This window comes from Oryctolagus cuniculus, chromosome 7 (genome assembly GCF_964237555.1).
Source record: "Oryctolagus cuniculus chromosome 7, mOryCun1.1, whole genome shotgun sequence".
NCBI lineage: Eukaryota > Metazoa > Chordata > Mammalia > Lagomorpha > Leporidae > Oryctolagus > Oryctolagus cuniculus.
The window spans coordinates 102,469,651-102,496,605 of NC_091438.1; the positions used below are offsets into that span (position 1 = coordinate 102,469,651).

The 26,955-nt window shown below is 37.0% G+C and overlaps 1 protein-coding gene across 12 annotated transcripts in view; it reads right to left on the reverse strand.

The window, feature by feature from the left end:
* LRRC7 (leucine rich repeat containing 7) overlaps window positions 1-26,955 on the reverse strand; it is a 586,672-nt gene that overhangs the window by 212,962 nt on the left and 346,755 nt on the right. For all 12 annotated transcript variants that reach the window (XM_051857607.2, XM_051857612.2, XM_051857606.2 and 9 more), the window contains one exon: window positions 5,885-5,948. In XM_051857607.2, the coding sequence (XP_051713567.1) occupies window positions 5,885-5,948 (64 nt within the window). The remainder of the gene's footprint in view (window positions 1-5,884; window positions 5,949-26,955) is intronic.

Sequence of the window (26,955 nt, forward strand, 5' to 3'; positions counted from 1 at the left end):
AATGTTCCTAATTGATATCTACAGAACATTTGATCCCACAGTTTCAGAATATACATTCTTTTCAATCAGTATATGGAGCTTTAGCTAGGATAGATCACATGTTAGACCCTAAGGCAAGTCTTAACAAATTCAAAAAATTCAGATCATCCATGTATCTTTTCTCATCATAGTAGAATGAAGCTGGAAATTAACCACTTAAGAAACTGGAAAATATGCAAACATATGGAGACTGAAAAACACGCTCCTGAATGAACAGTGGGTCATTCATAGAAGAAATCAAAAGGGAAATAAAAAAATTCCTAGAATGAATGAAGATGACAACACAACATATCAAAACTTACGAGATACAGCAAAAGTAGTGTTAAAAAGAAAGTTTAAACAGTTAGTGCCTACATCAAGAAATTAGAAAGGCATCAGCTAAGTGATCTAACAGTGTATCTCAAGGGTCTAGAAAACCAGAACAAACCAACCCTAGATGAGGAGAAGGAAAGAAATAATAAACTAAGGAAGAAATAAACAAAACAAAGAAACAAAAAAGATACAAGTGATCAATGAAATGAAGAGCTGTTTTTCTGAAAAAAATAAACAATTTGATACACCACTGGATCGACTAACATAGAAAAGGAGAATACTCAGATCAATAAAACCAAGGTTGAAAGCAGATGTTATAATGGATACAGAAATAAAAATAGTATCAAAAATTACTACAAATAGCTATTTGCCAACAATTTAAGAAAATCCAGAAGAAATAGATTTTTGGAATATAAAATCTATCAAAATTGAGTCAAGAAGACATGAAAAACCTAAACAGACTAATAACCAAGATGGAGATTCAGTCAGTAATAAAAACCCTCCAAAAAATAAAAGCCCAAGGCTGGATGGTTTCTCTGCTGAATTCTACCAAACTTCTTTTTACAATAAAATATGTTTATTGAAAAAATTATTCTGCTCACAAGTATTGGATGGATTAGAATTAAAGTATAAATGATAACTATAAATGTACACAAATGAGATGTGAAAAAACCATTGACTCTAAAATTGGAGGTACTTGCTAGATAGTTGTTTTGAAAGAAGATACTTCAACTTTCTACACAATTGATTTATCATTTATAATTTTGTGTTGAAAATTAGTTTATAATTCTGCAAATATCTTTTATTTCTCCTACTGGACTACAAGGCTAGGATGGGTATCATATTTTTAAACCCTGAATTCTTTATAATATGTACTCTAGTAATTTATAAATGCTGGACATTGAAAAATACTGTTACATTTATACAAAATTTAGTGTTTTTAACTGAGTAGATTGAAGAAGAACTAAATCCAATACTTCTCAAATTATTCAAAACAAATTAAAGAGAAGGAATTCTCCTAAACTCCTTCTATAAGGTCAGCATCAATTTAATTACAAAATCTGAAAAAGGTACAACAAGAAAGACAATTGTAAACCAATATCCCTGATGAACATAGATACAAAAGTCTTCAACAAAATACTAGCCAATCAAATCCAACAACAAATCAGAAAGATCATTTATCTGGAATAAGTGAGTTTATCACTGGTATGCAAGGGGTGGTTCCACATTTCAAATCAATAAATCTGATTCATGACATTAACACATCAAAGAATAAAACCATGTAATTACCTCAATAGATTCAAAGAAAAAAAGGATGTTGAGAAAATACAACATCTTTTAATAATGTAAACCTTAAGCAAATTGGCTATAGAAGGATATATAAGAAACATACCTCAACACAATCAAGGCAACATATAACAAACAGCTAATATTATATTGAATGGAGAGAGGCTGGAAGCATTTCCATTAAGATGAAGACCAGGCAAGGATGCCAACTCTCACCATTACTGTTCAATATAGTTCTGGAAGTTTTAGCCAGAGCCATTAAACAAGAAAAAGAAATCAAATGGATACAAATTGGAAAGGAGGAAGTCAAATTATCCCTGCTTGTAAGATGATATGATCCTATACATAAGGTAACTAAATGACTGCACTAAGAGATTATTGGAACTCATAAGGTTTTGGCAAAGTTGCAGGGTATAAAGTCAACATATAAAAGTTAATAGCCCTTGTATACACAAATAATACCATAAGCTGAGAAAGAACTTGTAAGATCAGTTGCATTAACAATAGCTAAAAAAATAAAAATATCTTGGTATAAAGTTAATTAAGGCTTTGAAAGATCTCTAGAATGAAAATTATAAAGCATAAAGGAAGAAATAGAATAAGACTCAAAAAATGGAAAAATCTTTCACGTTAATGGATTAGAAGAATTAATATCATCAAAGTGTCCATATTATGCAAAGCAACTAAGAGATTCAATGCCTTCCTAATTAAAATGGCAAAGACATTCTCTGATCCAGATAAATAACCCTAAGATTAATGTAGACTCGCAAAAGACCCTGAATAGCTAAAGCAATTCTAAAGAATAAAAATAAACTTGGAGTCACCTCAAGCCCTTCAAGAAATACTGCAAGGTAGTTATAATCAAAACAGCCTGGTACTGGCACAGGAATAGACATGTTGATCAATGGAACATACTATAGACCCAGAAATTAATCCATGCAGCTACAACTAACTAATCATCAACAAACAAACTAAAATCATTCTCTGTAAAAAGGATGGTCTCTTCAACAAATGGTTTTGGGAAAATTGGATCTCTGCATGCAGAAGTATGAAACAAGACTCCTACCTTACATTCTATAAAAAAGTCAACTCACAGAGGATAATGGATCTAAATCTAAGACCTAAAACTGTCAAATTACTAGAGGAAAACATAGGGGAAAGATTGTAAGAAATTTGCCTATGCAAAGACTTCTTGAATAAGATCCCAGAAGCACAGACAATAAAGACAAAAATAAACAAACGAGATTATATCGAGCTAAGAAGCTACTGCACAGCAAGGAAAAAACACTCAACAAAGTGAAGAGCCAACTGAATATGAAAAAATGTTTTTAATATATATATATATGTTAAAGGATTAAAATCCAGGATATATAAGTAGCTCAAAAAACTCAACAATGAAACAAGTAATCCAGTTAAGAAATGGGCTAAGGATATGAATAGGCAATTTTCAAAACATGAAACAAAATGGCCAACAGACACATGAAAAAACTCTTAGTATCACTAGCCTTCAGGGAAATGCAAATAAAAACCACAATGAAGTTTCACCTCACCTAAGTTATAATGGTTATAATCCAAAAATCAAAAAATAATAAATGCTGGTGAGGATGGGGGGAAATGTACTCTAGTACACTATTGGTGGGAATGTAAACTAGTATAACCATTATGGAAGACAGTATGGAGATTCCTCAGAAATCTGAAAACAGATCTAACATATGACCTAGTCATCCTATCTTGAGAAATTTACCCAAAGAAAATGAAATCAGCATATGAAAATTTAACACCCATGTTTATAGAAGCTCAACCCACAATAGCTAAGATATGGAATCAGGCCAGAAGTCCATCAACAGATGACTGCATAAAGAAAATGTGGTGTAAATATACATAATGGAATACTACTCAGCCATAAAAAAGAATAAAATCATGTCTTTTGCAACAAAATGGGTGTAACTGGAGACCCTTATGCTTAGTGATATGAGCTGGTCTCTAAAAAGACAAATTTTATATGTTCTCTTTTATTCACGCTAACTATTTTTTTTTCTACTTACTACTTGTTGAATTATTTATTTAGTGGAGAGTTAAGCTTGTGATTATAAAGTAAATTTAAAGTATGTCAATGTAAACATAAAAAGAAAAATAACAAAAGAAGGAAGAAAGAGGGTGGGAGTATATGAGGGAGGGATGGTAGGATGGGAAGTAATATGCTCTTAAAACTGTAGGGCTGGCGCCGTGGCTCAATAGGCTAATCCTCTGCCTGTGGCACCACTACACCGGGTTCTAGTCCCAGTTGGGGCACCGGATTCTGTCCCGGTTGCTCCTCTTCCAGGCCAGCTCTCTGCTGTGGTCCGGGAGTGCAGTGGAGGATGGCCCAAGTGCTTGGGTCCTGCACCCGCATGGGAGACCAGGAGGAAGTACCTGGCTCCTGGCTTCGGATCAGCGCCATTGTTGGGTGAACTAACGGAAAAGGAAGACCTTTCTCTCTGTCTCTCTCTCTCTCACTATCCACTCTGCCTGTCAAAAAAAAAAAAAACAAAACAAACAAACCTGTAGTTATGAAATACATGAAATTTGTTCACCTTATATAAATAAAAAAGTAAAAAAAAATCAGACGTACATAAGACTATTTACGAGGTACTGTTGCCCTAATATAAGTACTGAGGCCATCTGGAAAGGTGCTTTGCAACAACTCTGAGGGCATTGAAATCAGAGAAAACTTGGCACTGTCTTGCAGCAGGCAGGGGAGGCCCTGAAATTTATCTGTACTTAGCAGACTGGCTACGGGGTCAACACGGATTGTGGCTGAAGAGACATCTTCACAACAGAAACTACGTTGGACTACCCAGCCTAGTTCTGTTGAGGACAGGCAGAGAAAGATGCACACATCTAGGGCCAGTGGGAGCTGAGTGCAAAGCATGAAAATGGAATGGCCTGTGCTCCCAGGGAGGTCTGCCTGAGCTCAAAGAACTGAACCATGGGTTCAAAATTGTTGTTCTAACACAGGAGGCAACTTCAGTTGCAGACTGATTTGTACTTGGTAACAGAATGGCAGCACACTTCTGAACACCAACCTGAGGCCATAAAGACATAAGGCATGCTTTTTTTCATATACCCAAATTCCATCTTAGGAAGAGAAGCAGAGAATGGAAAGAGAATACATGAAGACTGAGAATCTATTAGGCAAAGAAGAACATAACCTAAAGGGACTGTGTACTTCTTAAAGCAGATTTAATCTCAGAAGAACAAAAGTCGGATTTATCTTTAATAAATAGTGGATAGAGGCTGGGATAAGGACCTGATTGGCTGTAGTCAAAGTAAAACAAGTGAATTTTCTTTGTGCATTCAAAACAGAGTGTGAGTTAAACCCTGTCCCTACTTTCCCCTGGCATTTTCTGAGAGTCTCTGTTTACTGGTACTTGTATTGTTTCCTTTAATTCTCACATTAGTCCTATAAAGAAGGAGCCATTAGAATCCCCAGTTTCCAGATCAGGAAATAACGTCACACAGTTATCAAGAGAGTGAGGACAAAAAAACCCTGATTACTTATTTAAATATCTGAATTTAAAACTAGTTAATATATATTTAGACAAATCGAATTTTTGAAATTTAAAGACATTCCAGTAGAAGGCTTCTGAAGACATAAATCTGAGTCTTCTTATTAAAGAGTACTTGCTCTCTAATTTGCATTTTAGATTTTGGCCTCCATGGAAATTTCAAGAAAACTGAATTTTAAAGGAGCAAGCATAATTCTGCCAATCTTGCTGGAGTAACATTTGTGTTCACTAGAAAGACACTCAGGTACAATTAGTGACTCATTTCTCTCATGCTATGCTATCCTGCAGCCTTGTAGGTTGAAGTCTTCAAGGTACTTAGGAGTTAATTCTTAGTTTAATCTCTATTTGGCCATGTATGTCTGCACATATTTTTAGCTAATTTTCATAGTTAAAACAACAACATATCAAATTATAATTAAATAAGACAACACACATAACACACTTAATGTGATGCCTGCCATATAGTTGGTGTTCAACCCTCCCAATGGCATTTGCCTCAATCCATTTTTTTAATGAATCCCAATATTATCTAGTTCTCTGTGGCTACAAGTTAATAAACTACTTTAAATCCTAGAATTTTATTTTTTATATTTAGCAAATGAAAACACAGTCAGAGAATTCATACCTGGGGTTGTAAAAATAGCAAAAGAAACTCTCCTGGAATGTACTTATCAAATTTAGAAAATACATTTGCTTACCAGCTCACTGAATTCATTATTGCCTAGGTCAAGTCTTTCCAACTGGGCCAGTTTGTGCATTGACCTGCAACAGATGGAGAAAAATGTTATTGTGAGGCAGTGGATGACACATTACTCTGAAAGACATTCCACCCAATTACAGCCCCCATCAGATTTCCTTGATTGTACAGTGCACAGAATAGGAGGTATTCTTCAGAAAGAAGTAAATTTAAAATACACAGAAATGTAGGAAAACTGCCATCTGAAAACATTAATATCCTATTCCATCTTCAGAATTGATACCCAAATGCCAGTGTATGGTTAGAGTAGAGGCCTGTCCACTTAACAGGAATTTAATACCTGAGAATTTGTTAAATAACTACAACAGTAGAATGGAGTCCCACTATCTATATTTTTAAGAATTACCACAGTTTTGAGAACCAATGAACCAAGCAAATTTTGCAGCAAAGCAATGTAAATCCCCATGCCATGGCACACTTTCATCATTTGTCAAGTGAATTTCTACTCCCCTAAATGCTCCTCTGTTACAGATAGATTGTTGTGTTCATTATCTATCTCCCAAATATATCAGCTTGAATGATGCTGTAACTCTGAATAATTGGAAAACTTTGGGCAAAGCTGGTGTCAATGGTTGGGGTAATCCAGCACATCCCATACACAGTCAGCATTTCTCAAAGCACTCTTAAATAAACATATAAGACAAAACTAACACTTTTCTGGAAGGTGTTGTTATCTATCTAGTAACCAGAATGCTATCCTTAGGTTCTGCATGGTCAGAGAGAGAGATATTCTTGAATAATCATCCATTCAAATACTGGATTTTTTTCAGTTTTAAAATGTAAAAATAATCTCATAGGATTTAATGAATAATAAACATCATAGGTATAGTTTAGACAGTGTTAGGTACTCAGCAATAAATACAACAGGTGAACACAGTGTCCAAAATGTCTTTACATTGGGTAGTGGTTGGTGGTGGTAGTGTGGGAGATGGCAGTAAGTGAAGTAATTGTGTAAAATAAGAAGGTTATAAATGCTATGGAAAAAAGTTCAGCAGATGAGGGAAGGAGATAAAATCCCTAGAGGAATTAAATTTTAGTAGCACGATCAGGTAAGGTTCAATGAGAACTGACCACTTGATGTAACAACAAGGTGGTTTTGAGATCAGTTTTCTAAGCTTTAAACCACTGATAATGCTCTTTCTTCCATTCAATATTCCTTTACTCTTGTATTTTTCAATATTACTTATAAAGTTACATCAATATTTGGATTTCTTATTTTCCCAAGATTTAGCATCATAAGAATAAAAAATTATTCTCATTGTTATGCAACTTATAATCTTGAGGGAAATAACTGAGAGAAAGGACAATTTCTACTCAACAGGGTAAATGCCACAGAAAATATTATGTGTAAAGAAGTTGCTAGAGAACACAGGGGAGAGGGACATTTTTAGCTCTGAAGCTTAGGAATAGAAAATAGAGGGCTTTATTGAGGTTTATATTTGCAATAATTCATGGGACTGCAGTTGGGGAAATGGCCATTTGAGGAGGAAATGTCACAGAAGTGGGTTAAAAGAGACCATGGAGTATTCAAGGAATTACAAGTTAGTAAGACTGATAAGAAACAAGAAATAGCAAGGAATAATAAAAATAGTGAGAAATGAGAAATCATATGCAAACAAAGGTCAGGTCATGAGATCTTCTTATATGTCAGACCAAGGAATTTGAGTTTTGGCTTGGGTCCAATGTTAGCATTTAAGATTCAGGTAGAGGTATCACATTTGTATTTTAGAAAGCACACTTTGGCAATGAGGTCAGATCAAAGACTGTTCTTAAAACCACATAGGATATAATCACAGCCAGAAATAAAATAAAAGCAATATGGATAACATGGTGGTATAGATATGAGATACTTTGGAGAAACACATGACTTGGTTCATGATGATGATTGATACAATGTGGGACAAAAAGCTGCAGGAGAAGTAGTAGTTTATGGATTGAGTAGCAGAGAGAATATTGGAATGGAATAAATCTAAGGCAGAAATAGGTTGGATGTAATGAATTATGGACTTTGAGAGAAGGATGAGACAATTATATTACAAAAATGTGTGCACATAGATATGTACCTAGGTTTGGAATGCAGGTAAAAGAAAGCTTTGAATGTAAATATATATTTGAAAGTTTAAAAAAATGGCAGGCCGGCGCCGCAGCTCACTAGACTAATCCTCCGCCTAGCGGCGCCGGCACACCAGGTTCTAGTCCTGGTCGGGGCGCCGGATTCTGTCCCGGTTGCCCCTCTTCCAGGCCAGCTCTCTGCTGTGGCCAGGGAGTGCAGTGGAGGATGGCCCAAGTGCTTGGGCCCTGCACCCCATGGGAGACCAGGATAAGTACCTGGCTCCTGCCATCGGATCAGCGTGGTGTGCTGGCCGCAGCACGCCAGCCGCGGCGGCCATTGGAAGGTGAACCAACGGTAAAAGGAAGACCTTTCTCTCTGTCTCTCTCTCTCACTGTCCACTCTGCCTGTCCAAAAAAAAAAAAAAAAAAAAAAAAAGGCATTTATCTGTTCTGCCTGAAAATGATATTTCCTTTTAAACTCAGATACCAATATCTTTCTTTTCTATGATTTAAATAGATTTTACCACATTTTAAAAAAAAATTGTTATTTTTATCAAATGAATTTGCATGATTTCTACAATTAGGTTTTAATATGCCCAGAAGGACTTAGTGGGATGATTGGCATTTCAAAGATGGTTGGGAAATGTTGTCAGTCTTCAGGCTTCTAAGGAGGACTTCTGTTTTACTCCTAACCAAATCCATACCACTGAATAGGAGCTTCTACGGACAGTGCAGAGGGAAAGTAGCTGGTCGCTATGAACAGAAAATTACATTTTCTCCTGAGCCCAGGAATTTTGAGGAGTGACAGCATCTCCCAAACCTTGATTTGGGAACACAAACCTTGATTTGGACAAACACAAAGGTGAAGGATCAAGTGGCCATGAATGTCAAGAGAGTCACAATTGATCACAGGAAAGGGGTCACTTGCAGCTGATTTGATCATGTTGTCTTAGGCAACAGACACTAGTGAGAATCACAATTAGGTGAAGATCAGAAGTTCTTTTGCATTTCTGGGGTTATATGAACTCCATACATAGTTCTCACTGATGCCCAAGGAGCACATAATATGAAACTGAGGATAGATTTTTTTTCTTTCTTTTTGGCCAACCTCTGTGATTGAAAAGCAAGACAAAATCACCTTTATTAAATGAAGAACTGGGTGCCCTAAGGCATTATAGGGTTTATCTTTTTTTAGACTAAATATTACTGATCACTTAAATAATTCCTTGTATGATATGATGTCTAGACCTGCAAACACACCAATTGTTCTAATTTAGACCACCTAAAATTTGTCAATATTTAGTTTCTAAAACAGAGCCAGTTCCGAATCCAGCATACCTGTTTTTGTAAATAAAGCTTTATTGGAATGGTGTCATGACCATTTGTTAACACTATGTATGGCAGTTTCTGCACCACATTCACAGAACTGGGTGGCTGAAACTGACACCGTATGGACTGTAGAGCTGAGACTTCTGTCACTGAGTGAAGGGTAGCACTATTCTCTAGATGTGGTCTAACCAAGACAATGTATCAAGAAACTAATATTTCCCATGCTTCTGTTTTTCAAATTCATGACATAGCTTCCTAATATTCCTTTGAGTGGATAACACTTAAAACTTTGCTTATTCTGGGTCAAAAAGAGAAAACTTTTCCAAAGGGGTTTTCTCAACTCTCTCCTCACACACACTTCAGTTATTTTAATTAAACTATTATTCAATTTTAATTTTATCTCAATTTCTATGATCCTAGTTTCCACAAATTTGTAATTATTACTAGTTTTACTGCTTCATTATATTCTTCATTTTTGAAGTTGTCTACAACATGTCTATTTTTTCATTTTTAAAATTTTATTTCAGTTATACAAGTTTCATATATTTCATATATATACATTTAGGAAAATAGTGATAATTCCCATCCTACCCTCCCTCTCTAGTCTATTGCTTTTCTTGTTAATGTGAAAGTTACTAAATGCAAATTATTCTAATTGCCCAAAAAAAAGTGTTTCTTTCACATGAATGTATGTGTAAAAGTTTTACATTGTAGGAGGATACAAACAAGTAAGATTTATCACAAGCATGAAGTGGAACTCACAGTATTTTCATGTAGGTAGTGTTCTTTGTGAGACTTGTTCATCCATTTAAATAGTTTCTGCTTCTTTGCGATGGGCTCCATGAGGATACTAGGTCTACAAAGATTTCTGAGATGCAAAGTTTCTCAACCTTGGCACTGTTGACATTTTAATATGGTTAATTATGTGTTATAGGGAGCTATTGTGTACATTATAGGATATTTAGCACATTCTATACAGACTCCACTCCAAAGGGCTTCTTTGTTAAATGAGAATGACCTTTACATGAATAATTACTTCAAAGGGTGATAAGTGCTGTAAGAAAGATATGTATAGATTGCCCTAAAAGGCAAAGAAGGAACAAAGAACAGTTCAGGTAATTATGGAAAATTTCAAGATGAGGTAAATTTTGTTGAAGTTTGTTATATGAACCACATATATTTGCAAATGTGGAAAAAATAATGAAGATACTGAAAGAGTCCATCTGAAATTGAGGTATACTCAACTGATTAATCTGAGATTATAGTGTAAGATAACAATATATATTTAATATATGTGTTATATTAATGTGTATTTTCAATGGATCTAATAATTTTGGATCAAATGAATAAACTTTAATTCCCCTAAGAGTTTGTGGCAGGTAATTATATTTTCTTACTCTCGTGATTAGAAAAGGGAACGTCAGGCCGGCGCCACCATAGCTCAATAGGCGAATCCTCTGCCTGCGGCTCCGGCACACTGGGTTCTAGTCCCGGTCAGGGCGCCAGATTCTGTCCCGGTTGCTCCTCTTCCAGTCCAGCTCTCTGCTGTGGCCTGGGAAGGAAGTGGAGGATGGCCCAAGTGCTTGGGCCCTGCACCTGCATGGGAGACCAGGAGAAGCACCTGGCCCCTGGCTTCGGATCAGTGCGGTGCGCCGGCCGTAGCGGCCATTGGGGGGTGAACCAACAGAAATAAAGGAAGACCTTTCTCTCTGTCTCTCTCTCTCACTGCCACTCTGCCTGTCAAAAAAAGAAAAAAAAAAAAGAAAAAAAAAAGAAAAGGGAACGTCTACAAATGGATACAACTGGAGACCATTATGGTTAATGAAATAAACCACTTCCCAAAAGACAAATATCTTATTTTCCTGATTCATGGTAACTAATATACAGAGTACAAAAAAGTAATATAAATGAGTGAAATTGACATTTTGAGATTTGATTATTTTTATAGCCCTTGTCTGTACTGTTGAGGAACAGTGGTTTCTCTACTTACTACTTGTTGAATTCTGTATTTAATAGAGGATTAAGCTTGTGATTATAAAGCAAATTGAAAGTATGTCACTATGAAAATTGCAAGAAAAATAAGAAAAGAAGGAGGAGGGAGGGTGGAAATAAGGGAAGACAGACTGGGGAGTATCATTATGCTCTTAAACTGTATATATGAATTACATGAAGTTTGTTTCCTTTATATAAGTAAAAGTTGAAAAATTTAAAAATGGGAACTTCTGGGCCGGCGCCGTGGCTCAATAGGCTAATCCTCCACCTTGCGGCGCCGGCACACCGGGTTCTAGTCCCGGTCGGGGCGCCGGATTCTGTCCCGGTTGCCCCTCTTCCAGTCCAGCTCTCTGCTATGGCCAGGGAGTGCAGTGGAGGATGGCCCAGGTGCTTGGGCCCTGCACCCCATGGGAGACCAGGAAAAGCACCTGGATCCTGGCTCCTGCCATCGGATCAGCGCGGTGCGCCGGCTGCAGCGGCGGCCATTGGAGGGTGAACCAACGGCAAAAGGAAGACCTTTCTCTCTCTGTCTCTCTCTCTCACTGTCCACTCTGCCTGTCAAAAACAAAACAAAACAAAAAAAAAAAAAAAAAAAAGGGAACTTCTAAGACAGCATTTATTGCTCTTGGCATGGTTGACATTTATAATGGGATAATTGTTTATTGTGGGGGATTATATTTTGTTGGATAAGATATTTGGCAGTGTGACATCTGTGTCATCTGTGTGGCATGCCTTTTGGCATCCAAAAAACTCTTCTTACCAGATGTCAGTATACTCCACACAATTGTCACAACCTAAATGTCGTTTCCATTTACTGATTAGTAGGAGAGTTACTATTGTATCTTTGTTCTCTACCTCCTTGCTCTACCAGATGGGTTTCTATATGTCATGTCCTTATGCTATTCAAGTCACCTGTCTGAAAGACGCATTCATTGGCTCTACTCTCTTTTTTTTTCCAATAAGAATATGGGGGAAAGGGGTCTCAAGAAATTTCAACTGGTGTAATTTCCCTTTACAAGTGAATGGCCTTGAAGACATTTTGCCACCATAAGTCATGGAGCAAATATTGGGACTTGGTAATAAGCTTGGGACATATCTCCACCAGTAATGCTTTTAATTTGATCTTCACTGTCTGAAACATCTTAATGATTATTTGGATTCCTTTCTATGTTAACTCAGTTATCTTAAGAAGCATGTTTTAATGAAATTGGTTGTGTTAAATAATGTTGTTATAGTTTGAATAATAATTTGGATGTCTTCCAAAGGAGAAATCCTTTGGGATGCAAAACTTGGCCCCCAAAGTCTTTAGTCAATGGCTAATGGATTAATGTTAGTAGTTGATGGGGTAAAGGTGAAATCTTGATCCAATTATGTGTTTGAGAGTTGGGCATGATGAAAGATTATTAGGTCTTCAGGGGCTTTTTCTCAGAAGATTCATGTCAAGAGAGGATTGATTATAAGAGCCAAGTTCAGCATAGCTTTACTTTTTGCTCCTCAGCCCAATGTGTGAATTTGTTTCTGCACAAATTTGCCTCATCAGACATCAGATGAATGGGTCAACCTTTCCTGGGACTGTGAATCTCCAAAACCGAAAGCTAAAATAAACCTTCCTTCCTAGGAAGCTCCTCTCAGGTATTTCAGTTGTAGTAATGAAAAACTGACTAATATAAATATTTACCAACATATAGGCATACATATAAAAATTGTAGAAGTATACAAATTTTCTGATTATTACTCTTTTAATTACTGTTGCTCCTGTGTGTGATGTTCTTCCTGTGAATCTTCTCATAGCCAGCACCTTTTCCTCATCTCACTCAAATGTTTCTTCCTCAGATAAATCATCCTCCAATCTAAATAAAGTATCACTCCTGCCTTCACTTTATACCTTACCCTGTGCTATTTTTTTCTTAACACTTACTCTGAAAATTTTGTTTGCTTGTTAAAGTCCATGAGAGCAAGTAATTTGCCAATTTTGTTGGCAACAATAACGTCTCAATCTGTGTTTGTTAAATGAAGACATTTGCACACGCATGAATGAATGATTCTTTACCAGTGAGATATTTGAATTCCAGAATATTTACAATGATAAGCCATGCAACATAAATCAGGTATCTGCAATTATTAACATTTGCCAAGAAGATATTCTCATAGTGCTTCTTGAACAAATGCTGTAATGAACATATGAAATATAAATGATGGACGAAGGCAGATAAGATGGAAGCTCACCAGTACAAGGATATCTAAATCTTGGGTTAACTTCTGACATTTCCAATAATAAGTTCTTTAGAATTTTGATTCTGTCTCAGCAATAGCATTGTTTGTTTATACAAACGCTATTGATTTTTATGTGTTGATTTTATATCCTGCAACTTTGCCAAACTCTCTTATGAGTTCCAGTAGTCTCTTAGTGGAATGTTTTGGTTCCCCTGTGTATGGGATTATATCATCTGCAAACAGGAATAATTTGACTTCCTCCTTTCCCATTGTATCTCTCTGGTTTCTTTCTCTTTCCTAATGGCTTGGAACTTCCAGAACTATACTGAATAGTAATGGTGAGAGTGGATGTCTTTGATTCTGCATCTTAGTGGAATTGCTTCCAGCTTTTCCCCATTCAGTATGATGCCAGCTGTGAGTGTCATATATTGCCTTGATTGTGTTGAGCTATGTTTCTTCTATACCCAGTTTGCTTAACGTTTCTATTGTGAAAGGACGCTGTATGTTATTGAATGATTTCGCTGCATCTATTGAGATAATAATGTTTTTTATTTTTCAATTTGTTAGTTTGATATATCACATTCATTGATTTGCATATGTTGAAAAGAATGAAATTCTGTCTTTTGCAACAAAATAAATGCAATTAGAGGTCATTTATGCTTAGTGAAATAAAACCATTCCCAAAAGGACAAATATTGCATGTTTCCTCTGGTTTGTGGTTCTCATATAAAGTGCAAAAAATCTAAAGTATATAAGTGAAATTGACATTTTGAAATTTGATTATTGTTTATAGCCCTTGTCTATACTCCTGAGGAACAGTGGTTTCTTTACTTACTACTTGTTGAATTCTTTACTCAGTGTCAAGTTAAGCTTTTTTATTATAAAGTAAATTGAAAGTACGTCATTGCAAAAATTAAAAGAAAAAAAAGGATGGAAGAGGGAGAATAAGAGCGATAGAGAGAGGGATGGAAGGTAAGGAGGATCACTGTGTTCTTAAAATTGTATATATGAAATACATGAAATTTGTTCCATTTATATAAATAAATTTTTTAAAAAAGGAAAAAAAAGCACATTTTGCTAGAAATTTCCCTACAAAAATTTCCTTTTGTAGAATTATAAAACTGGTTTCTTCTTCAATCTCAGCCTGTGAAATTATAGACATACACAGGCCATATAACCTTGGGCCTTGGTGTATTTAAGTGCGCAATTATGGGTATCTTACACTGATTAGATCATCCTCATTTGTGTGCTTCAAACTCTGACCTATTAAGCTCTAGACCTCAGCTCCCAATAATCATGACAGCTTTCTTGAATTTATAATTGTTTTGGAGGTAGTTCCCTGTCTTGACTTTCACAATCTCCTTAAATATCATGTAGTTTTGTCATTTGGCCTTATGGACTGGGTAAATGGAAATGCTTACTACTTACCAGAGGAGAACTGATGACTTCCTCAATATCACCCAAAAATTTAGTGACAGGGTTGGCAGATTATTCCTCTTTTTCCCCAGAACTGAAAGTCATCTGAATCTGGCCTATTTTGTTTGACTTGACCATTGTTTAAATATTCATTTTTTTAAATAAAAGTATGTGCTCTACAGTTGACTACAGTTACTCCAGGAATCAACAAATTTTCTGTGTAAGAAGCCAGATAGAAAATATTTCAGGCTTTAGGGTTCATACGCTCTTATCTCAACTATTCAATTCTGTTATTGTGGTACAAAGTTATCTGTAGATAACATTTTAACAAATAGACATGGTAGTATTCCAACAAAGCCTTATTTATAAAAACATGCATGCTGGGGCTGGTGCTGTGGCTTGGTATTTGAGTTTCTGCCTGTGGAGCCAGCAGCCCATATGAGTGCTGGTTGAGTCCCAGCTGCTCTGCTTCTGATCTAGCTCTCTGCTAATAGCCTGGAGAAGCAGTGGAACACTGTTCAAGTGCTTGGGTCTCTGCACCTATGTGAGAGACCCAGAAGAAGCTCCTGGTGGATCAGCACAGCTCTGTTTATTGTGGCAATTCGGGGAGTGAAACAGTGGATGGAAGAATTCTCTGTCTCTCCTTCTCTGTAACTCTGCCTCTCAAATAAATAAAATAAATCTTTTTTTTAAAAAAAAAAAGCATGTCAGATTTAAGTGGCAAACCATAATTTTCCAATCTCTGTTTGCAGACAGGTGACTTTATGAGTTTTTCATATAAGTTTATACCTTATGAATATTTATATATTAAAACCCAGATAAAGTATATGCTATGGTTTGAAAACCCCCCTTCTAAAACTCATGTTGAAATTTAATTTCTATTGTAGTAGGGATGAGTGAGACCTTTAAGATATATTTAAGTTATAAAGACTTTTTTGGTAAAATTATTGTAATTCAGGGATGCTTACTCTCAATGCTGTCATTTTGATTGCACTTATTAAAAATTAAGTCCTTACTGTCATGCTGTTATTTTAAGCATTTATCCAATTGCAAACCTGGAAAAAAATTCTAATTGGCAAAGTTGATGGAAAATAATGCAATGTCTTGGTGCATCTGCCATTTTGATAAAATTGAACAATCTACAAATTTCTTTTTATCATATTCAGAGATTTTGTCTTTTTAAATGTACAATTATCCTGAAACCACATACTATTGATAGAATCATTGTTTTCTCATAAATTCCAGTGCGGTTACTTGTGTTTGCTGACTTGCAGAATTCTGCAAATTTTTGGCAGAGCTGATGTGTTCCAGCCTCTAGCTTGTCTTTCAGATGTGCTCAAACACTTTCTCCAATTAGTGGCTATTCATGGCACCAGGACAGGAAAACCCCCAACATCCCTCTGTTGTTGCTAATGTCTGGCTCTATTTGAAACTTAGAGAAAGGACTTTTTTCATTTTGTTTGTTAGTGTCCTATGTTTAATGGACATTTGTATTTTATAATTTAGATCTGCTAATTTTTACAACATGATCACATTCTTCTGTTTTGAATAATTTTAAAATAAAGTCATATTATAGTTTGTTTTTGAAATAAGCTGTTCTTTCCAGCAAGGGTCCTAAAAACTAGCAGGCTTAGGAATTAGTATTCTTTTATTTTAATATCTATTTATTTGAAAGTCATAATTACAGAGAGAGGGGGAGAGATGAGAGAGAGAGAGAGATCTTCTATCTGCTGGTTCATTCTCCAGATGGCTGCAATTGCTGTGGCTAGGAGCCAGGAGCTTCTTCCAGGTCACTTACATGGATAGCAGGGCCCCACGCACTTGGGTCATCCTCTGCTACTTTGCCCAAGCCATTAGCAGAGACCTAGATTGGAAGTGGAGCAGCTGGGACAAACCTGGCACCCATATAGGGTGCTGCCATTGCAGGTGGCAGCTTTACCTGCTATGCCATGATGTCAGCTCCCCAAATTAGTATTATTTAAGAATACATATACTGGCATACTTTATTATTCAGAGATGTAACTATTTTTAAAGCTTTATTTATTATTTATTTGAAAGTCAGAGTTACACACACATAGAGAAGGAAAGACGGAGAGAGAGAGAAGCCTTCCTTCTGCTGGTTCACTCCCCAATTCACTGCAATGGCCAAAGCTGAGCAGATCCAAAGCCAGGAGCCAGGAGTTTCCTCCAGGTCTCCCACACAGGTGCAGGGGCCCAAGGATGTAGGCCATCCTCCACTGCCCAGGACATAGCAGGGAGCTGGATTGGAAGTGGAGCAGCTGGGACTCGAACCAGGGCCCACATGGGATGCCAGCACTGCAGGCAGCAGCTTTACCTGCTATGCCACAGCAGTGGCCCTTAACTATTTTGTGACAACCAGGAAATAATAAAAAAAAAACAGTGCTGGATGGGATATAAGCTATGATTTCCATGATCAAATATTATTTATGTGTACACACATATTCCCTTGATTATTATTACATGTTTTTTAAAGATTTATTTTTATTCATTTGAAGAGAGACACAGAGATAGTGGTAGAATCAGAAAGACAGCAATCTCCTATCTGCTGATTTATACTCAAATGCCTGCAATGGTCAGGGCTAAGCCATGTTAAAGCTGGGAGCTGAAGATTCATGACAGGGGCCCAGGTACTTAACCCATCACCTGATGCTTGCAGGGTGCACATTAGCAGGAAGCTAGAATGGGAAGTGGAAAACTTGAACACAGGAAGTCTGATATGGGGTTCAGTTATACCAAGCAGTATCTAAACTGCTGTGCCAAATGTGTTCCCCTCCAACTACATCTTAGGCCCACTGATGTTTCATAGCTATGAACTTTGTGTATGTTAATACATCTTCTAAGAACGACAAAAAAACAAACAAACAAACAAACAAAAAACTGGTTTTCCAGAAGGATATGTGACCAATCTAAACATCTATTATTTGTCTAATGAATATTGAAACCTGATTTTTTTAGATCAGCTTCTTTAGTGCTTATCAATTAAGATATTCTTTACTGGTATTTAAATGATTAACATCTAAACTATATAATTTGCATCAAGCTGTTACATATTTTGTGAAGCATTTTCTCATGAACTATTTTTTCCTTTTAAACACTCTATGTTTAAGAATTCAGGCTAATTTTGTGATGTCTTATTGGAAAATTTTTCTTTTCTGTAATTATCTCTATCGCAAAAATGATTTTATGTGAAGAAATAGATTCACAATTAACTTTTCAATTCAACTTTTGTAGTAAGGTATATTTATTGAATGGCTGTTTGAAGAGATATATTTGTTAACCTTGATTTACCTTGAACATTACACAATGTATAATGTATGAATGCATCACAGGGTACCTACAATATGCAAAAATTTTGTGTACCTGGTGTACCTGTTAAAAATGAAAGTAAAAATAGGAAGATTATATTGCAAAATTGTATCTGGAACTAGTGCTGTGGCTTAGTAGGCTAAGCCTCTGCCCGCGGCACCAACATCCCCTATGGGCACCAGTTCATGTCCTGGTTGTTCCTCTTCCCATCCAGCTCTCTGATAATGCCCTGGGAAAGCAGTGGAAGATGGCCCAAATCCCTGGGCTCCTGCATCCACATCAGAGACCTGGAAGAAGATCCTGGCTTTGGATCAGCCCAGCTCTGGCCGTTGAGGCCATTTGGGAAGTAAAACAGCAGATGGAAGACCTTTCTCTCTGTCTGTAACTCTAACTCTCAAATAAATAAAATCTTTAAAAAATTCCAAAATTATATCTTAAGATCAGAAAGAGGCTATTGGACAAATTCTGCACTACTCTTCTTAATAAGAAGTCTAATCAGAGGAGGAGAAGCCTGAATTCCATTATTAATAGTTTTCATGAGTTTATAACTGGAACTGATTATTCATTCACCAAGACATGAGTTTTCCTACTGAACACAAATTACTGTGCAGTTTTACTTCATAAGAATATACATAATAGTGCCTGTAAGGCCTTTTGAGCTCTCTGTGTAGAAATGAGTGCCATATAAGCAGGCACTATAATAATGACCATAGGAGCTCAAGCTCCTAACCTGCACTGCAGCAGTCTGAAAGGTTATGAGAGACATCATCAGCTATGGAAATGCTCATTTTTACTAGAACATACTGCAAACTACATCATATGCTCATGAAGAGATTTTAAAACTATTTGATCAATGTTAAGCTGTTTCAGAACCTCTATAGATAACTGGGCAACAGAGAAGAACAATGAGAGAAAGAGTTCTTTTCCTGTGAGACTCCTTTAATATATATAAATGCATGCATGCACACATATTCATACCTGCACAGAGGTACAGTAGAACAATTACATCCTGACTAAAAGTCATAGAAAAATCTATTACTTGAGTTACAATGTTGGTTATTCTGAATATTAATCTTCATGTTCAGTTACTACTTGACCCGAAGGTATTGTATCCCAATATACCTATTGTTATGGATTAAACAGAATTTGGCTTACAAAAGCTCATGCAGAAGTTCCTAAATGTGTATCTATTTTTTTTTTAACTTTTATTTAATGAATATAAATTTCCAAAGTACAGCTTATGGACTACAATGACTTCCCCCCCATAACGTCCCTCCCACCCGCAACCCTCCCCTCTCCCACTCCCTCTCCCCTTCCATTCACATCAAGATTCATTTTCGATTCTCTTTATCTACAGAAGATCAGTTTAGCATACATTAAGTAAAGATTTCAACAGTTTGCTCCCACACAGAAACATAAAGTGAAAAATAATAGATGATTTTTTTAAATGATGGTGAAATCAGATCAGACCTATTATCATGTTTAATCCCAGTGAGAGTCAAGTTGGGAATTGATAATTTCTTTTTTTTTTCTTTTATTTTTTTACAGAAGATCAGTTTAGTATACATTAAGTAAAGCTTTCAACAGTTTGCACCCCCATAGAAACACAAAGTGAAATATACTGTTTGAGTACTTGTTATAGCATTAAGTCTCAATGTACAGCACATTAAGGACAGAGATCCTACATGAGGAGTAAGTGCACAGTGACTCCTGTTGTTGACTTTACAAATTGACACTCCTGTTTACGGCCTCAGTAATCTCCCCATGCTCCAGTCATGAGTTTCCAAGGCTATGGAAGCCCCTTGAGTTCCCCGACTCTTATCTTGTTTAGACAAGGTCATAGTCAAAGTGGAGGTTCTCTCCTCCCTTCAGAGAAAGGTACCTCCTTCTTTGAAGACCTGTATCTATTTGTTTTTATGTATTTGAGAGGGAGGGAGACACAAAGAGATAGGCAGAGATACACACGCGCACACACACACACACACACACACAAAAGGAGATCTTCCATTTGTTGGTTCACTACTCAAATGTGTGTAACAGCCAGAGCTGGGCCAGGCTGAACCTAGGATCCCAGACCTCAATCCAGGTCTCCCATAAGGGTGGCAGGGCCCTACCTAATTGAGTCATCATCTGCTGCTTCCCAGAGCACGCATTAGCAGGAAAGTAGACCAGAAATGGGAAGGGACTCAAATCCAGGGACTCTGATGATATAGGATGCAGTTGTTCTGAGTGGCATTTTAACTCTTCTGATAAACACCTACCCCATCATGCAGATGTTTAAACCCAAAGTCTTATGTTAATGGGTTAAAGTTAATGGCTTATGGGGTAGGATAGAAGAAATGCAAGCTTGTCCAAACTACATTCATAAAAGTGAAGCCTGGGAAGTGACTACCTTGGATTAACTTGCTGGGGTGGAGTCCCGTGAGCAAATCAGAATAGCTTTATAAATGGAGACACATGCACATGAAAGAACAGCAGCGTTCCTCTGTCTCTGCTTCCTGGCTCATGAGATCATTCCTCCACACATGCTTCACTACTGCCTGCTTTCTCCAGTTGCTAGACTAATGGGGCTATCTGATCTTGAACTGTGAACCTGCAAACTGTCCTTGAAAATAAATCTCTTCCTTCCTAATTTGCTCCTCTCAGCTATTTTAGCTGAAGTAATTAAAGCTAATATACCCACCACACAGTGAAAATATCATGTCAAAATTTAATACACTTAACCTATTGAACACTCCAGCTTAGCAATAATGCACCATGGAGAATTGGTTGTTTCCTCTCATGATTGTGTTGCTCACTGGAAGAGGGTCACTGTATCACACAAGGTTAGGTTAGGAAAAGATCAAAACTCTATATTAGGCATAGAGTTTCTGCTCAATGTGTATTACTTTTGTACCATTATAAAGCTGAAAAACCATTAAGGCCAACTGTTTTCAGTTGGGGTCTGTCTGTACTTTTACATAGATTTGGCCTTAGATTGTGGATACCCTGACTAATGTATGACACAATCTTGTGACTAAGTTGTGAGAGAATTTGAACTTCAGAAGATAAGGAACTTTGAAAATAAACTGGCAAGGTAGCCATACCTGTTTCCCATGCAACTGCAATTTCCTTCCCTTTTCTTCCTTGCTAGCAGAGCCTGGTCTAAATCAGAGACTGGAGATATTAGATAGTTACTGTACAACCGCTGTACCAAGGACAAGCACCTGAGACCCTGGCTACTGAACAGAAGAGGAATCTGCCAGGACAGACTCTGAGAAAGATTTTCCTCTTTGAGTTAAAAGGCTAGGGGAAGCATGAGAACTTTTTTCTTCCATCTTTTCTTCTTCCTCTTTTGATGGTTGGGTGGGAACATGATATCTGGAGTGGCAGCAGACATTGTAATCCGGAGGTGAGCCAAGGCGAAAGGCACCAGGCTGGAGACAGAGATACAGAAAATGGAAAAAGGCCCAGGTTTCTGATAAAATTATTGGCTACTGAACCAATTTTGGGAATGCTTACCTTGAAACTTTGCTATAGGGAATAATTTACATGCTATGTAAAAGTCACCTTGATTAAGAATCCAACATACATAGCTGCAAACATATTACCTAGCATACTTGCTTCATTGGATTGTTAGGTGCCATAAAATTGTCACTTTTCTTTTTGGGTGGCAGAGCTAAAGCAAAAACAGAGGTCATTTAAGGCCCTGAATTTGATGTACCACAAATCATTAAATAATCCTGATTTAATAATTTTAATTATAGTAGATATAATGCAAAAAAAGAAAATAATGAAAGAAAATAATTCTAAAATTCTTGTTCTTGTTTAGAAAAAATATTTTGATAATACCAAAATTAAAACACTATACATGGGGCTGGCACTGTGGCGCAGAGGGTTAAAGCCCTGGCCTGCAGTGCTGGCATCTCATGTGGGCACCGGTTTGAGTCGTGGCTGCTCCACTTTTGATCCAGCTTCTTTCTAATGCTCCTGGGAGAGCAGGGAAGATGGGCCAAGTCCTTGGGCCCAAGCACCCATGTGAGAGACCCAGAAGAAACTCCTGCTGACTCCTGGTTTCAGATTGGCCCAGCTCTGGCTGCTGTGTCCATTTCAGGTGTGAAGCAATGGATGAAAGGCCTCTCTCTCTGTGTCTCTACCTCTCTAACTCTTTCAAATAAATGAAATAAATCTTTTAAATGAAACACTATATACAAAGTTTAACTAAATTAACAAAGAAATGAGTCACTTACTACTGAACTAAGTATATAGGTGCTTTTGGGATCATGAAAATAGAGAATGAAATTTAGCCATTAATTTTTGAGAAATAGAAAATATATAGAAAAGTATTAACATAACTTTTTATGTTAATCCCAAGGTTAAAATAAAAACACCTGTATATATCATTTAGGATTCAGAGTATTGTTCTAATTTTTCTTACCTGTATTTGACTTTTCAATATATCTAGTTATACAATAATTTCATTTTCATAAATTATTCCGTGAATTTCAGTGTGATTTCTATTCAGAAACCATGTGTCATTCTGTATATATTTTATTTGCCTTTTTTATTATGTAATACTTTTAGTAATGAAGATGTTAATACTTTTCAAAACTATCCCTGTTCTCTTTTGTTTTCATCATATCTTTAAAGAAAATTGCTCCCTAAGTTTTTTTCTTTAAAGTTGTTTCTCCTTAAAACACCATTTGCTTGAACACTCCCCTCTCTGACATCTTAAAGGCTGCCTCTGTGGTCTAGTTTAACAGACCAGGAGGAAGAGGAGTGAGCTAGGCAGCAGAAGTAATGTAAGGTGGGCAGGCTAATTAATACAGCTTTTCACAATGATCTGCCCTCAGTGAGACCCAACAAGGCCAGTCCACTCTACATGGCATTGGTTTTCAATGTGGGAAGCACAGGGCTTTGAACAAACAGTAGTCATGACAGATGCCATCCTCTGAAGAGTGCTGGGCCACTGGAAATAGAACTGCTCTGGGGTAGATGGACTCCCAGCTCACTGCTGCAGATCCTGTTGGGCCTCCCTAAGCTGAAAAAGCCCTTCACTCTGCCCAGACTCCAAAGTTTCCACTGCTGTTGAGAGAATGGCTGCCGGTCAGTAACACTGCAGGCAGGACTGTTAATTTCCTTGTAAGGATGCTGTCTATTCAGTACTAACTTCCTTTTCAGGCCAGATCTCCTAAAATGGAAATCAGCAGGGTGTCTTCCCTAAGGAGGTTCACACCTCCCTGATGATGCCTCTCGCAGTACCCCATGTGAGGAGATAGATAGCTCTGGGCCTCACAAACACCTGGCCAGGTATTTTTATCAAATTAGTAGTAGCAAATCCCTCCTGTCAGTTTCTATTTGCCTCTCAATGGGAAACTCCCTCCTGGTTTGGACAGCACCTTTCCTAGGTCCTCTAATAATGATCCATCTTTGTTTTAGACTGTGTATTTAATCAGCTTTTTAGATTTCTTTCCTCCAGACTTAAAGCAGTGAAATTTTAGTTAGCCATACATACAAAACCTCAGATGGAAACAGTGCCTGCATGATGGTACCAAGGGCCCCTGTTAGGGCCACTCTCTGCTGGAACCCAGGTCTGACCATGGGTCATCTATCTGACCCTACTCAGCTTGAAGAAGCCAGAGTAGTCGTTGCCCTAACTCCTGACAGCAGCCAGGGTTTCCATAAACTGTGGGGGGAAATGAGGGAGCCCAGGCTTAGAAATAGGCCAGACTGGCTCCATCCTGCAGCTCCTTCCCAGCAAGTACACACTAAACAAATCCGGATGGAAGCCCCTCATAACAAATATTTACCAATGATGACAAGATCTAGGCTTCAAGGTCAAGGTATCAATAGAGACTGCCCCCACTCACTGGCCTTCACAGTAACTAATATACAACCACTACCTTTGCTCCTTGGAGATAACATGATAAAGACATACAAATACCCCTAGACTGCAAGACCTCAGCAGCTAGGTCTCTCTTTACTAGCCCTTCTGATCATACTGTTTATAGACTCTCTTTTTTTACATAATCAAAACTTCACTTCCTCTACTCTCAAAAAAAAAAAAAAACCCACAATATTCGCATCAAACTCAACTAGATTTTACTCAACTCAGTAATTTCTTCTATTTAGAGGTATTCCTAGAGATTCTCCCTTATCATTTGAATGGTAAAACTTATAATTGGCATATTTGCTAATAGTGTCCATTAACACACAGGAATAAAATTATATTTTTCTTAATAATTGAAATGATTCATGTTTTAAACTTCCTATATCCACATATAAGAGAAATTTAAGGGAAAATTCCACTTAGAAAAACTTTCAGATTGTCCTTATCTAGACCTAATTTCTTTCCATGGACAGTATTTGGCATATAGATTATCATGCAAAAATACAATTATAACTATCAGCACTTAGAAACTGTGAAATATACAGAAATACTGAAGTATACAATAAAAATAACAATGGGTAAAATCTACTCTAAATGAAACCATTGTGAAATGTGCATTGTAATAAAAATTCATTCAATCAAAGAATTGTAAAAGATTCTGAAGTCTAATTGCATTATTTTTATGAGTACTTATATTTATATAAAGTGAATCTTTATTTAAAATACTCATAAGAAAAGCACTGATTTTCAACATAGGCTCAAGAAAAACTACATTTCTGAATCTAAATTTTATTGAGAAAAGTTTAATTTTTTGTGAATGTGACAAAACACTTGGGTAACTGCCCAAAGAGGAAAAAAGATCTGATTTCTCAAATCATTGTTGCCATTATGGACAAAACAACAAGTTGATTACCTAAACTCTCTGGTATTACACTCATATTTCACTTTATAAATCCTCTATTAAAGAAGCCTATTTAATTAATTAACACAATAATTTACTTTTCCATTTCCACAGTCATCTTTTAACCACATGTTAGGTGCTATGATGTGGTTGTTGCTTTCAGGTACTTCACAGCCTAGTGGAGTGTTCACAGAAGCTCCCAACTACTACCACCAATGGCTCCTGTTGAAACCTTATAATGTGTGTCATAGCAATTCAAGGTTAACAGGACAGAATCCCTTCCCAGATAGAGTTTACATTCTATCAAAAAGGTAAAAAAAAAATGACAATGAAATTAATGCCTTAGTTTACCACAAATGGGGTTCATGCTACTCGGAAGTCAGTGTGATATGAGAAATTAGAATTCAGGGCATGATGTAGAGACAGTCTTGTAAGATAACATTGCAATCAATTCTTAAGGGAGAAAGTTCAGCAGATGGAGAAGATAGAAAGGAAAGTTCAAGCAAAGAAAATGATGTTAGCATAAGATTCATTCACCCAGGTGTTAAAGTATTTGGCATGGTTTAGGAATAGCAAAGTATTTTCTTGGTAAAGCTCTCTGTAACATGGAAGGATTGAAGGAGTTTCACTGTTTCCTTAACATTTTTGTCCATTTAAGAGACAGAGGATTCTTTGGAGAAGGATGATTTAGAGAATTATTTCCCTATCAGGCTCCAATAGGTCATATGCTCAGGGTCATGTCCCATTGGCCTTCACACCATGGGCAGGGCCTTAGTGGAGGATGGCCCAAGTGCTTGGGCCCCTGCACATGTATGGGAGACCAGGAGGAAGCACCTGGCTCCTGGCTTCAGATCGGCATAGCTCCGGCTGTAGTGGCCATTTGGGGGGTGAACCAACGGAAGGAAGACCACTGTCTCTCTCTCTCTCACTGCTAACTCTATCTGTGAAATTAAAACAAAAAAAAGAAATGAATCTCTGTGAGTGAGATCCCAGTGGAAAGAACAGGTCTTCAAAGAAGGAGGTACCTTTCTCTGAAGGGAGGAGAGAACTTCCACTTTGACTATGACCTTGTCTAAATAAGATAAGAGTCGGAGAACTCAAGGGGCTTCCATAGCCTTGGCAACTCATGACTGGTGCATAGGGAGATTACTGATGCCATAAACAGGAGTGTCAATTTGCAAAGTCAACAACAGGAGTCACTGTGCACTTACTCCTCATGTAGGATCTCTGTCCTTAATGTGCTGTACATTGAGACTTAATGCTATAACGAGTACTCAAACAGTATATTTCACTTTGTGTTTCTATGGGGGTGCAAACTGTTGAAATCTTTACTTAATGTATACTAAACTGATCTTCTGTAAAAAAAAAAAAAAGAAGAAGAAGAAGAAGAAATTATCAATTCCCAACTTGACTCTCACTGGGATTAAACATGACAATAGGTCTGATCTGATTTCATCATCATTTAAAAAATCATCTATTATTTTTCACTTTATGTTTCTGTGTGGGAGCAAACTGTTGAAATCTTTACTTAATGTATGCTAAACTGATCTTCTGTAGATAAAGAGAATCGAAAATGAATCTTGATGTGAATGGAAGGGAAGAGGGAGTGGGAGAGGGGAGGGTTGCGGGTGGGAGGGACGTTATGGGGGGGAAGCCATTGTAATCCATAAGCCGTACTTTGGAAATTTATATTCATTAAATAAAAGTTTTAAAAAAAAGAAATGAAGACCACTCATCAGCACCAAAGCTAAAAGATGAAGCCCACTTCCCCTTCAAGGAAGGAAGGACTGAGTCTCCCAATGAAGCAATGGCAGAAAGAACCTTTTCCCATTTTGATGATGGTGACCATTATCTTCCTAATAGTCTAAAACAACAGAAACCTGAAAATCACTCTAACCACTTTTTCTCTATT